The 14799-nt window shown below is 38.5% G+C and overlaps 1 protein-coding gene across 9 annotated transcripts in view; it reads right to left on the reverse strand.

Annotated features, from left to right (window-relative positions):
• Positions 1–14799, reverse strand: part of NFATC3 (nuclear factor of activated T cells 3) — a 120820-nt gene that overhangs the window by 66812 nt on the left and 39209 nt on the right. For all 9 annotated transcript variants that reach the window (XR_014140997.1, XR_014140996.1, XM_081807404.1 and 6 more), the window contains 2 exons: positions 8620–9754; positions 6503–6665 (listed from right to left, as the gene is read on the reverse strand). Coding sequence is in view for 7 of the 9 variants with exons in the window: in XM_081807404.1 (XP_081663530.1) it covers positions 6503–6665; positions 8620–9754 (1298 nt within the window). In the remaining 2 variants the exon portion in view is untranslated. The remainder of the gene's footprint in view (positions 1–6502; positions 6666–8619; positions 9755–14799) is intronic.

The following is a 14799-nucleotide window of genomic DNA, read 5'->3' on the forward strand; positions in this document are numbered from 1 at the left end:
ATGGACTCTGAAAAACAAACTGAGGGTTCTAGAGGGGAGGGGGGTGGGAGGATGGGTTGGCCTGGTGGTGGGTATTGAGGAGGGCACGTTCTGCATGGAGCACTGGGTGTTGTGCACGAACAATGAATCATGGAACACTTCATCTAGAACTAATGATGTAATGTATGGGGATTAACATAAGAATAAAAAAAAAAAATCATCACCTGGGAAAGGATCTTGGTGTATGATGAAATACAAAGTCTAAGTATGAAAAAAATTCTACAATCCCATTTTCATTTTAATTGTTTAAGATTTACTTATTTACTTCAGAGAGAGAGAAAGCAAGAAGCAAGCAGGGAGGGGCAGAAGAAGGAGAGTGAGACCCTCAAGCAGACTCTGTGCAGTGTGGAGCCTGGTGCCTGGCTCGATCCCATGACTGTGAGATCAAGACCTAAGCCAAAACCAAGAGTCGGATGCCAACCAACTGAGTCACCCAAGTGTCCCAACAATCCCCATTTTTAAAATTTCAGTAACTTTTAAGATGAGATTCAAAATATCTATGCGTTGGGAGTGTCTGGGTGGCTCAGTTGGTTAAGCGTCTGTCTTTGGCTCAGGGCATGATTTCCAGGTCCTGGGATTGGCCTGCAGCAGGCTGCCTTGCTCAGTGGAGAGTCTGCTTTTCTCTCTCCCTCTGCCTCTTCCCTCCGCCCCCCCGGACGTGTGCGTGTGCTCTCAAATAAATAAATTTTTAAAATACTAAATATCTGTGCCTTAATAAAATTATCACTGTATAATAAAATGTATGTGTAGCTTTATGCAATTTTACCCCATGTGTAGATTCAAGTAACCAACATCACAGTCAAGATAAGGAACTCTTCCAACACCACAAAGGAACTCTCTTGTACTACCCCTTTATATTTGTAGTCTTCAACTTGTTCCTGTTCCCTGGCTATCAAACCAGCACTGACCAACAGAACTTTCTGCAATGATAAAAATCTTCTACATCTGCATTTTTTAAAAAATCCATGATCTATGTGGAATCAATTCTTGTGTAAAATGTGAGATTTAGGTTCAGATTTATTTTCTGAATGGAAAATAAATGGATGTCCTATGGATGTCCAATTGCTCCAACATCATTTGTTAAAAAGACAATTAGGCGGCGCCTGGGTGGTTCAGTCGGTTGGGCATCTGCCTTCGGCTTGGGTCATGATCCCGGGGTCCTGGGATCGAGTCCCGCATTGGGCTCCTTGCTCTGCGTGGAGCCTACTTCTCCCTCTCCACCCCACTTGTGATCTCTCTCACTATCTCTGTCTCCCTCTCTCAAATAAATAAAATCTAAAAAAAAAAAAAAAAGACAATGTAGGGGCTCCTGGGTTGCTCAGTTAAGCATCTGACTCTTGATTTTGGCTTAGGTCATGATCTCAGGGTTGTGAGATCAAGCCCTGCATTAGGCTCCACACTGGGCATGAAGCCTGCTTAAGATTCTCTCCCTCTCTTTCCCTTCCTCCCTAAAAAAAAAAAAAGAAAAGACAACAGTCATTAGCCACACACCTACCAACACTTGAAATGCTGTTAATGCAACTAAAGAACTCAATTTCTAATTCTGGTTAATTTAAATTTAAATGTGGCCAGTGGCTACTGGATTGGATAGTGCAGTTCTCTTTTTTTTTTTTTTTTTAGATTTTCTTTATCTGACAGAGAGAGACACAGCAAGAGAGGGAACACAAGCAGGGAGAGTGGGAGAGGGAGAAGCAGGCTTCCCACGAAACAGGAAGCCCGATGCGGAGCTCAATCCCAGGACCCTGTGACCATGACCTGAGCCAAAGGCAGACGCTTAACGACTGAGCCACCCAGGCGCCCCAGGATAGTGCAGTTCTAAACTCTTCCCTCTACTTAATACTTTTCCTTTCTTAGTATCTACCTTTTCTCTGGTTAATGTTTATTAATGAGCTATAAACTTTTTTTTTTTTTAAAGATTTCATTTATTTGACAGAGACAGACACAGTGAGAGAGGGAACACAAGCAGGGGGAGTGGGAGAGGGAGAAGCAGACTTCCTGCAGAGCAGGGAGCCTGATGTGGGGCTCGATCCCAGGACCTTGGGATCATGACCTGAGCCGAAGGCAGACGCTTAACGACTGAGCCACCCAGGCGCCCTCTACGAACTTTTTTTAAATAAGCAGTACCCATTTCAACCCCTTCACCTATTTGCTCTTTTAGAGATGTGAATTTCCTCCATTAAACCTTTATCCTACTTTACTGTTATTATCTCATTTGCAAGCTTCACGAAACTATAAACTTCATGCAACTAGGAAACATGTCTGATTTCCCCCCACCGAATCCCCAGCTACTATAGTAAAAGACTGGCTTGAATGTATTAAATAGTTGCAGACCATATTAACGAATAAGATTATTTACTTCAGGGGCACCTGAGTGATGCAGTCAGTTAAGTGACTGGACTGACTCTTGGTTTCGGCTAAGGTGGTAATCTCAGGGTTGTGAGATCAAGCCCTGCATTGGGGTCTGCGCTCAGCGCAGAGTCTGCTTAAGATTCTAACCACCCCACCACTTGTATGCTCTCTTACTCTTACTCTGCTACTTATTCTTCATCAGGGTTCACAGAGTACTGATCAACATTTACTGAGCATTTGTGTAAGGTACTATGCCATGTTCTGTACATGCAGTGTTTCATTTAATCCTCATATCAATTCTTAGGTAGGATGATATTATCCTCACTTTATAAAAAAGTGATAATTAGTCTCTTATCACATCACATACTAATTCTCACTATTATAACATTGTAATAATATTTTATTTACTTTTTCATTGTCTCTTCTCAGTATAATTTAAGAAAGGCCCATGAGGGCAGGACTTTGTCTTGTTCATCTCTAGATCCCCAGCACCTACAATACTGTCTATAATGTAGTGAGCAATCAAAAAATATTTACTGAGTGAGTGAGCGGATAGATGGATGAATAAATTAAGCATTGAATGATTTAATAAAAAAAATCTAGAAAAGTTACTTGGCCAAAGTACAGGATAGGAATCAAACCCAAGCAGTGTGGCTACAGAACCCTATTAGTCACTTAGCTACTATTAAACTCCTGAATATAAATTAAAAGACCAATACTGTATAGGGGATATGGCAGAGAAGACATGCTGACATCAAAGATTTATGTAGAGTCATGTTGTATAGTATAGTATAGAGTTGTTGCTGAGGAAAGACTCCCAACCCAGGGACTACTTTTCACAGTCCCTGTCTATATAAGTAGGGTCATGTGACTACTTCTGGCCATTGGACTGTGAGAAGTAATAACTGGTAGTAATTTCCAGGTTCACGTATCTTATGTACCTTCCCTATACTCCATTTGCTTTTCCTAGGAACCATGGAGGCTTTGTATTGAAGATGATAGCATCACAAGATGGAGAGACCTTGAATTCATGAGTGACAATCTCTAAGAAAATAAAAAATAAACTTCCTTTATTTGGGTCCTAAACCACTGAGAACTGGGAAGTATTAGTCATAGTAGGGAGCCTAACATGATTAATCCAAGAGAGCTTAAACTACAATAATGGTAAATAAAGGTCCAAGATTTTTATCAGGGATTATAAAGGTAATAGAAGCAGCATGTGACTTTAAGTCAAAGACCAAGGTTTCTAAAAAAGCTTATTTGGAGAATTAAATGAGACAATGTGAAAGTAGTTATGAAAATGAAAAGCACTACGAAATTATAACTTAACTGTAGTATAAGAGGCAATATAGTACAATAGAAAACATAACAGCAGAGTCAAAAGGCCTGGGTTTAAGATCTCTACCAATTACATCATGTGTAATCTTTTTTTTTTAAGATTTTATTTATTTATTTGAGAGAGAGGGAGAGAGAGCACAAGCAGGCAGAGGGGCAAAGGGAAGGGAGAAGGAGACTCCCCACTGAGCAGGGAGCCTGATGTGGGGCTCAATCCCAGGTCCCTGAGATCATGACCCGAGCCAAAGGCAGATGCTTAACCGACCAAGCCACCCAGGTGCCCCTACATCATGTGTAATCTTAAATCACCTGCACAATGTACTTGCCTTGCCCTTTTCAAAGAACTATTGTGAATATTAAATATAAACTCTTAGAAAACATTTTATAAACTATAAAGCAGTACAAAAAGGGAATTTTTGCAATTAGCAGGAGCACAAATATGTAAAATGTCACTGAATTCGGCAATTTAAATAGCATATTCTCTTTTAGCACTTTGGGAATAAATGTGCACATGAAAAAAAATTCTTTTAAAATATGTGTTCTAAAAATTAAAAAATTATTCTAAAAGATACGGAGATTCTATATATTAAAACATTTAAAACAAAATTCATAGTATTAAAATCTGTAAGTCTCTTTCAATCCCAGTGAATGATGAAAATGTACATCTTCACTACAAACTCCAATAAAAACTACCGACTTTAATTAAAGAGACAATTTTCCCATATTTGGCTAAGGACTAAAAAGAAAAATAATCTGATTAAGTATTCATTATAACCTATGCTAAATTTACTACAGATTAATTTCCTGGCAACAAGTAAACAACTTAGTTTCATTTTAGACTAACCTGCATGTTTCTCAATTGTGCTTGTACATGCCAAAGGCACTACAGAAATTTTTTATCCCCACAACTCAAAAACATTATAGATGTGTAAAACCTAAGAAAACCCCACTGGGAACTTGGAATAAGATTAACAGTGCTGCATAATTCTACAGTCCCTAATCATACAGTATACAAAGACATGAGACTATATATATACATATATATGTGCATATATATATGACATACAACATATATATACCAGTATCAATCATTCATCTATCAAACCAATTTAATAATAAAAGAACATTCAACTTCTTTCTATTTTGCATTCTCCATTTACAAATTTACCACATTTTACTTTTTCTCCTGGAATACACACATTAAGACTAGGATATTAAAAAAACAATTGCAGGGGCGCCTGGGTGGCTCAGTCACTTGAGCATCTGACTTCTGCTCAGGTCATGATCTCAGGGTCCTGGGATAGAGCCCTGCGTAAGGCTCCCCACTCAGCAGGGAGTCTGCTTGAGATTCTCTCTCTCCTTCTCCCTCCGCCCCACCCCCTGCTCATGTTCTCTGTCTCTCAAATAAATAAATAAAATAAAATCTTTTATTTTTTTTTTAAAGATTTTTATTTATTTGACAGAGACACAGTGAGAGAGGGAACACAAGCTGGGGGAGTGGGAAAGGGAGAAGCAGGCTTCCCGCTGAGCAGGGAGCGGGCTCATGACCTGAGCCAAAGGCAGACCTTAACAACTGAGCCACCCAGGCGCCCCTATTTAGTATCTTTGACCTTAGATCTTTTTAGGACCTCTGAGAATGAAGATCAATATATAAGATTCAGCAGTTCTTAGTTTTACTTCTATTTCATTTTTAAAATGTTTCATTCAAATAAAATTAAAGTTAATATTCAACTATTATGATTCAAAACTTACATATTAAATATATTTCACACACTCAACTATTATATAATTTTTATGATTTCAGGTTAGTTTTATTTTCTTCTAATAAATTCAGATAAAACTAAATATTTTAATCACAAAGATGTTCAGTATAATCTTATGCTTAAAAAATTCATTCTATTTTCTAGCCATCCATTCAGTCTTTCATTAAATATACAGAGAATTATCTGAAATCTTAATCAAATACTAACAACTACTTATTTCTGAGGGTTTTTTTTTTTTTTAAGATTTTATTTACTTGACAGAGAGAGCACAAGCAGGGGGAGTGGCAGGCAGAGGGAGAGGGAGAAGCAGGCTTCCTGCTGAGCAGGGAGCCCAATGCGGGACTCGATCCCAGGACCCCGGGATCATGACCTGAGCAGAAGACAGACGCTTCACCAACTGAGCCACCCATGTGCCCCTTTCTGAAGGGCTTAGATTTGGGGTAATTTACTGCTTTATTCTACTTTTTTGGTATTACTTGGATTTTAAATGAGCGTGTATTATACTTAAAAGCATAATACAGTTGTGGTTTTGTTTTTTTAAAGATTTATTTGACAGAGAGAGATACAGCGAGAGAGGGAACACAAGCATGGCGAGTGGGAGAGGGAGAAACAGGCCTCCCGCTGAGCAGGGAGCCCGATGTGGGGCTCGATCCCAGGACCCCAGGATCATGACCTCAGCTGAAGGCAGATGCTTAACGACTGAGCCACTCAGGCGCCCCTTGTGTTTTGTTTTAATGAGAAAAACAACTGTTTGATCACTATAATCTTTCCCCAGAGTTCCCCAGCTAGAGAGTCAGTCCACAATCAAAAGACTATTTTTCAGTATAGAAAATAAAACAAAACAAAAAAATCCAAAAATCCTCAATGCAGAAGTGCTGCCGTTATCAACAAGAACACAAAACCTCAATAGAAGCTTTGAAGCTTTGAGTTTTCTCTCTTTGGGCTCAGTAGTACCTAAATGTGCAGACTATCATCAACAGATATATGGTATCTCCAAAAGAAGCCCCAACTCATACCTTTACAACAGGATGTCCCCCAGTAGATGCTTTTACTGCTCCTCGACTACCTTCAGTTTCATAATGGGCTCGATGATGAGTTTTAGGTTGCACTTCTATTTTCAGTTCACACTGTCCAAAATGAGTTGGTAAAGGCCAGTCTAGTGGAGGTAATGAAGATGTGCTATAAACAAAACACACAAAAAATTCATTTCACCATGCTATTATTGCCAAGCAATGATTCAAATCACTTCTTTGCTAGCAACGAACATTTCTTTCTTCCTGTGATCTCTGAAGCAGAGTATTGCAAAACTTCACTTAATAAGTTATAACACTGGATATGATGGGTACTTAAGAAATAATTCTTTAACCTGAAGAATAAAATCAATTTCATTTACTTCTTGGTTTCCTGTATTTTTTTTTTAAAAAGGACAAGTTTTAACATTCTGTAAAACTATAACTGATTCTCAACTATGTGTACATAATTATAAAAACAAAAGAATTTAATTTTTTTAAGCAAAGATGTCCATCTGTGTGTATGTATATCAATGTCTAAGGATCCAAACATCCCTGTATCTCAGTACATAGACCTCCTTCATGATGTGTAGCTATAGAAGTTAGTCTGCTGTACATGTTGCTTCCCCACTTTCTCCCTATAGCTCTTTTCCCTGCCTCACTGAAATACTGCTTATAGTCAGCAGTATACTGTAATTTGAGGAACAAATTTAATTTCACTATACACCTGGCTGAAAAAAATATAAGGCCTATCACTGAAGCACTCTGTCAATTTTAGAGAAAATGTCAGTTGATCAATAAGATAATTTAAACAGCTTAAAGGGATAGGGATACAGATTCATTCAGACATATTAACACTGAAAATGTGGGATTTAAAAAAGAAATAACTTATACATCTATAGGTCAAATATTAAAGGACCCAAAGCTACAATAATTAATGTTAAAAATATCTTCTTAGTGACTGATGAAATAGGACTTTTAAGGTCTCTTCCACCTCTGAAATGCTATTATTCCTATCATTCATTTCTTTGAATGTCCCCAGCCCAGCTTTACTAACTACTGTGAAACACAAAAGGTATTAACTTTTACTAGTCTGAAACAACTCAATTTCAACTCTCAGCTAGTTTCCACACTGTTCCATAGACTTAAGTAAACCCCTAAAAAGATAAAGATAATTTTCAGAAGCAGTGTGCATGATAGGCTTAAAGGTGTCTTCAATACCATAATTCCACATTTTATTTTTCTAAAGATCTGGATCAAGAAATAAACATTCATACCAGTGAAAAATCATTAAAAAAAAAAAAGTAAACAAACCCAACTCCACCATGTGGATGGTAACAGTTGTCTTTTCTAATCAATTATAGACTAGATTGATTCTATAAAATAGGATTATGGTAACTGATCAGTCATTTGGAAAATAGAGTTGTTACACTTTACTCCAGTCCTTAGCTAGACTCAAGATTCAAATATATATATATAAATACAAATACTGTATGTTATATACATATATTATAAAACTAATATGTAAATAAAAATTTTATTAGAAATGTACAAGTTAGATTTTTGCTTATTTTTAATTATTTTAGACTGGGGTAAGGCTTTCAAATATAACACAAAATCCAAAAGCCATACGGCAGAAGACAAATTTGAATACATAAAATGTTAAAATTCCTCTACACTAATAAAAAAGTCAAATTTATAAAGTCAAAAGACAAAAAATTGTGAAAAAAGCTTGCCTTAATATACAAACTTCATTTGTACAATAAGTTCTTAAAAATATAAAAAGCCTATTCACAATTAGTTTTATTAGTAATTTAACTCATACTATAATCAAACCCTTTACAAGAAGCTTTTTTAGATAAGAAAATTCTTTCTAGGGATTCTTAAATGTAATCTACTATTATTTACAATTCATTATTTATATGCTTTTAAAATGCTAAGTCCAGCCTCTATAAAGGCCCTTTTAAGACTCAACGGAAAAGACTTTAATTGATTTGTCCAAAAGACACTGAAAAAGGGGGCGGGGGGGAATGGTCAAACCATTCCATATAGATAATGTAGTCGCATGCCACCAATAACCCATAAGCATGAACAATGACCAGCAGCCATTTCCATCAACTCACCGAAATATTGGGGTGTGGCCAGGCTTTGGTTTGCTCCAGGTAAAAGGTGAAGGAACTGAAAGAAACTGGTCACCAGATGAATCTTTCTTTAAAGGATACTGAGATCCAAGGCCATCATCTATCGAAGTCTCCCGGGATGGTGATAAATTCCCTTGGTCATCTGAACAGAGCTCTAATTTTCCTGGTAGTACAGTAGCTTGATCTTCAGAAGTCTTCCTTGTTTTCAGAGGGATATCAGTCTCTACACAGTACTGAAATGGAAAAAGTGCAGGGCCAAGGCCTGATCCCCCCTGGACAGAAGCATTAAGCCAGGTATCTTCTGTTACACTCCCCCTGGGGGAGTGACCAGGAGAAGGAACAGGTGAGTGATGGGGTGAAAGGGACCCAGCATAACAAACCTCAGCACTGGAGTGCCGGCGTTTCCCACAGGGGGAGGTAGGCCTTGATGAGGGCCCTGAGGCTGGCCTGGGGCTCAGCCAATTCTCATCAGTGACACTAGATCTAGGAGAGTGGCAAGGAGATTGCCTGGGTGACAAGGAGTGTCCAAGTCCATATTGTTGATGCCAGGACTCTTCCCCAGGGCAGCCTCCTGGCGAGCCACCAGGAGAAGTCAGAGGGGATCCGAGAGTAAATCGGGCGGCAGCTTCATTCAACTCCGAATCCACATCATCATAAATGTGTGAAAGAGATTCACAAGAAGATGCATCTGAGAACCAGCTCCTAGAAGATATACTGCTGGCAGGACTAGGACTAAGGGAAGACTCCCGGTAGGATGGCTCAAGAGGAAGATAGAGATGATCTCTAGAAGGCCTTTCCAAATACTCCCGTTCTGGGTCATTTATGTGTAGGTCATCTTCATGAGCATCTATTTCTTGATGACAGTTAGGAGAGATGGATGTAATTTGAATACTTGGGCACTCAAAAGTTTTGGGACCACCTAATGGGCTGTATTTAGATTCAGGAATCTCACAAGTTCCTTCATAGTTTTTGTGACCTTGGAGCTGAAACGATGGTGACAAAACAGAAGAGTGAGACGGTAATCCATGATGTGGTAAGCAAAGTGGTGAGTTTAAAGTAGATGGAGGTGGATCTACATTAAAGATGTAAATGGATGCACAATCATCTGGCTCAAGATCTACGGGGGAAAAGAAAAAAAAAAAAGAAAAAAAATCAACAAAACAAGAAATTAGAAAATTTAGATGTATAAATTACTAGATGAGAAATAAATAATAATCTTGAGAGAAAAAAGTGGATACAAAATGTATATCATTAGCTCCACTACAGAGTGGTGTGTGTGTTTTCTTTATATTCAAATCCCTTCTCTGCCAACACCAACAATGTGGGTTTTTTTTTTTTTAATTTTTAACATAATCTCTACACCCAACATGGGGCTTGAACTCACAACCCTGAGATCAAGAGTTGCATGCTCTACTGAATGAGCCAGCCAGGCGCCCCAACATGTATTTTTTAAAAAATATATCTGGTTATTTCTGCAGATATGTTATTATTACATATTTATATTTGTAATTATAGGTGTAATTTTTCCCTTATTTCCACATTTTCTAAAATGAAAATCACAAAACATCTGAAAATAAATGCTTCTATAAAAGAAATAATCAGGGGCACCTGGGTGGCTCAGTTGTTAAGTGTCTGCCTTCGGCTCGGGTCATGATCCCAGGTTCCTGGGATCGAGCCCCACATCAGGCTCCGCCTGTTTCTCCCTCTCCCACTCCCCCTGCTTGTGTTCCCCCTCTCGCTGTCTCTCTCGCTCTGTCAAATAAATAAATAAAATCTTAAAAAAAAAAAAAGAAATAATCATATTCATAATTCCAAAAAACATTCATGGAATTATAAAATGATACAATTCTATAAATTCAGCCTCATCTGGGGTCTGCAAGTTAAAATGGAATAAAGAATAGAACAGTCTTTGAAATGTTTTTAGTTCATAAGCATACACACTAAGTTTATTAATGAGAAGGATTACAGACTCAACTTAGGAGACCTAGATTCTAGTTTACCTTTGCCATTTACTGTGAGCTCTTAGTAGTATCATTTAACCTCTCCAAGACCTCAATTTTCGTGCAGTAGTGCCAGAACTTTCCACTAAAGAATTTTTTTTTTAATTTGAGACAGAGAGCGTGCACACATGCACACATGAATGGGGGAGGGGCAGAAGGAGAGGGAGAATCTCAAGCAGATTCCCCACTGAGCACTGAGCCTGCGGGGCTCAATCCCAGGATCCTAAGATCATGACCTAAGCCAAAATCAGATGCTTAACCGACTGAGCTACCCAGGTGCCCCCAAGAAATTTTCATGATTAACAATAGTAGCTTTCTCTTTCAACAACATACCATCAAGAATTTCTATCTTTGGACATAGCAGACCAGTTTACAAGAGCCACATGATCCCACTGGATCCTTTACCTCAACTAGAAAATAACTCATTAGAGCCTTTAACCTATGATTGGTTGTTAAAGTAAACCTCATAATGGCAGAGCTTTTATTATTTTTTTTTTATTTTATTTTTTTTTAAAGATTTTATTTATTTATTTGAGAGAGAATGAGAGACAGAGAGCATGAGAGGGAAGAGGGCAGAGGGAGAAGCAGACCCCCCGCTGAGCAGGGAGCCCGATGCGGGACTCGATCCCGGGACTCCAGGATCATGACCTGAGCTGAAGGCAGTCGCTTAACCAACTGAGCCACCCAGGCGCCCAATGGCAGAGCTTTTAAAATGCAACCCTTGCTGGATGGAATATTTAACACTAAACAAGTCCTGCCAAATTACCTCCTGAGAGTATTTGCAGCAATAAGGGTATTTTGCAACTTTACTTTTAGAATGGAGTGATTATTATCCTTTTCACAGAGACAGAAGTTTGAAGCACTAGCACAAGGTGCTGGTTAACACCTTCACTTTTTCCAAAGAGATCATTGGGAAACCAAAGACAAAACTGTTCATAGATAGAACAGAGAGAAGCACAAACCTTTAGCCTCTTCTCAAAAGTACTCAAGGAGATCACATTATTTCATTACATTAGTACCCCTGGAAAATAACATCTTTAGAATCCTAGTGCTGCTATCATTAACCAACATCCCATAATTTAACTATCTCCATAAATTCTAGATTTTGGAACTTTAAAGATGATCTGTGGTTAGTGACCACATTCAGTAAAGAGTTTTTACATGTATTAAAACAAACAAACAAACAAAAAAAACCCCTATGTTTAATTAAACCCTGGCTCTGCCATTCCATAGCTGTACAAATTTGGACAAGTTATTTAACTGGCTTGAACCTCAGTTTTCTGAGGCAGTTTTTTTCTATAAAACTGTCAGGAGGTGAGCAGGGTATCAAGTGAAACACACACGACCATTTTAAAACAAGCAACCTAATATAAGGATTAATATCTAGCAAGAATTCACTACATGTTAATTACCTTGTCTTTCTCTTTTAAAAATTTAAGATGGGTATGTTATATTATACTTTATTATTATTATTTTAACTCTGTAGTATTTCTTAATAAACTGTAACACCTTTTTAAGTACACCACTCACTCCACACTCCCACTCCACTTACTGAAGCAAGATAAGTAGGAAGGTTAGAGCTCCAAAGAAAAAAACTGCTATTTGACAGTGACAAAAGCTGGGGGAAAAAGCTTTTAAAAATAAACTTGTAGTAAGCATAGCATAATGTATAGAGATACTGAAACATTATGTTGTACACCTGAAACTAATTTAACATTGTGTGTCAACTATACTCAAATAAAAATTAACTGAACAACAAAAATAAGAGATTTGGGGAAAACAGTGAGTCACTTCTAATGGGTATTGGGTTTCTTTCTGGAGTGATGAAATTTTTTTTTTAAAGATTTTATTTATTCACTTGACAGAGTGAGAGAGAGAATGAGAGCACAAGCAGGGGGAGCAGCAGAGGGAGAGGGAGAAGCAGGCTCTCTGCTCGGGGCTTGATCCCAGAACCCTGGGATCATGATGAGTCGAAGGCAGACGCTTAACCGACTGAGCCACCCAGGCACCCCTGGAGTGATAAAAATGTTCTAATATTGACTGTGGTGATGGTTACCCTACTCTGTAAATATACTAAAAACAATGAATGGTATGCTTTAAATGGGTGAACTGTATGGTATGTGAATTACAACCTAATAAAGCAGTTATGAAAATATATATAGAACACATATTATCAAAAAAAAGAACACATATTATCTATATTTTATCACAATTAAAACTTTTTTAGAAGTTAAAAACATGTTTCTTATCTAAGAAAATCATAAACAAATGCTATCACCTAACACTTAACTAATATTTAACATTTTCATATATATCTTTGTCTACATGGGTATATTTTTTATATGGCTGTGGATCACAGTATTTCAGAGGTTGTACTGGTTGTTTTTTCTTTTAAGGTTTTATTTATTTGAGAGAGACAGCCTGAGCAGGGGTGGGAGGGAGAGGAAGCAGCAGACTCCTCACTGAGCAGGGAGCCCAACATGGCAGGACCCCAAGATCATGACCTGAGCCAAAGACAGACACTTTTTTTTTTTAAGATTTTATTTATTCATTTGAGAGAGAGAGAGAGAGAGAACACAAGCAGGGGGAGAGGCAGAGGGAGAGGCAGAGGGAGAGGGAGAAGCAGGCTCCCTGCTGAGGTGGGAGCCCAATGTGGGGCTTGATCCTAGGACCTGGAGATCATGACCTGGAGATCATGATCATGAGCCGAAGACAGACGCTTAACCATCTGAGCCACCCGGGCACCCCCGAAGACAGACACTTTTTTTTTTTTTTTTAAAGATTTTATTTATTTATTTGAGAGAGAGAGAATGAGAGACAGAGAGCATGAGAGGGAGGAGGGTCAGAGAGAGAAGCAGACTCCCTGCCGAGCAGGGAGCCCGATGCGGGACTCGATCCGAGGACTCCAGGATCATGACCTGAGCCGAAGGCAGTCGCTCAACCAACTGAGCCACCCAGGCGCCCCCCGAAGACAGACACTTAACTGACTGAGCCACTGAAGTGCCCCTGTTAACAGTATTCTTAAAAAACAAACAAACAAACAAAAAAACCAAAAGCCCCCACTTTGGCTAGCTTCCAAGTCATTACATCTCCACCAAGAATAACCACTATTCTGACTTCTAATAGCCTAGCTTTGTTTTGCCTGTATAACATACAACTTGTCTTTCAATGTTTTTTTTTTTATTTTATTGAGGCTTATAAAAAGTTCCTAAGCAATTATCAAGGCCATGTCTTAAAAGGTCAAGAGTCACTGATCATAGCTATTTCCTGTTATTTTGATAAATAACATAGCTTTTTTTTTTTTCCTTTAAAGATTTTATTTATTTATTTGACAGAGAAAGACACAGCGAGAGAGAGAACACAAACGGGGAGTGGGAGAGGGAGAAGCAGACTCCCCGCCGAGCAGGGAGCCCGATGCGGGACTCGATCCCGGGACTCCAGGATCATGACCTGAGCCGAAGGCAGTCGCTTAACCAACTGAGCCACCCAGGCGCCCAATAAATAACATAGCTTTGAACAGCTCTATACATAGAGCTTTTTCTCTTTTGAATTCCTCTCCAGGAATAAATACCTAAAGGTGGAGTTACTAGATCACATTTTTAGCACTTCTACTATGAAGAGACATTTGTTTCAAAAGACTTGTTTTAATATGCAACATGGGAAGGACATGAATATCAGTTTTACTTTAGTTTCTCCAACCAGGATGTTATCTTTTAATTTTCATATAATTTAGAGTAAAAATGGTTCTGTATGAAATACAATGTTTCTAGGCTGCAAAAAAACAGAAAATCCATTTGAAAGTAGCTGAAGGGAGGGAGGGAGGGTATTTTCCAACATAACAAGAGGTCCAAAGGTAAGGCAGTTCCAGAACTGGTTATTTCATCAGTTCAACAAGGTCACTGATAAATCAATTTATTTCTATATTTCCATTTTGCCACTTTTGGGGGTGCTAACTTTGTGCTGTTCACTTTCAACCACATATGTGTATTTTGTCCTAAACCAGAAGCAACGATCATTCATTTAAACAAATTTTTTTAAAGATTTTATTTAGGGCACCTGGGTGGCTCAGTTGGTTAAGCAACTGCCTTCGGCTCAGGTCAGGATCCTGGAGTCCGCGTCGGGCTCCCTGCTCAGCAGGGAGTCTGCTTCTCCCTCTGACCCT

This window comes from Leptonychotes weddellii, chromosome 16, assembly GCF_054177405.1.
Source record: "Leptonychotes weddellii isolate Sample4059 chromosome 16, ASM5417740v2, whole genome shotgun sequence".
Classification (NCBI taxonomy): Eukaryota; Metazoa; Chordata; class Mammalia; order Carnivora; family Phocidae; genus Leptonychotes; species Leptonychotes weddellii.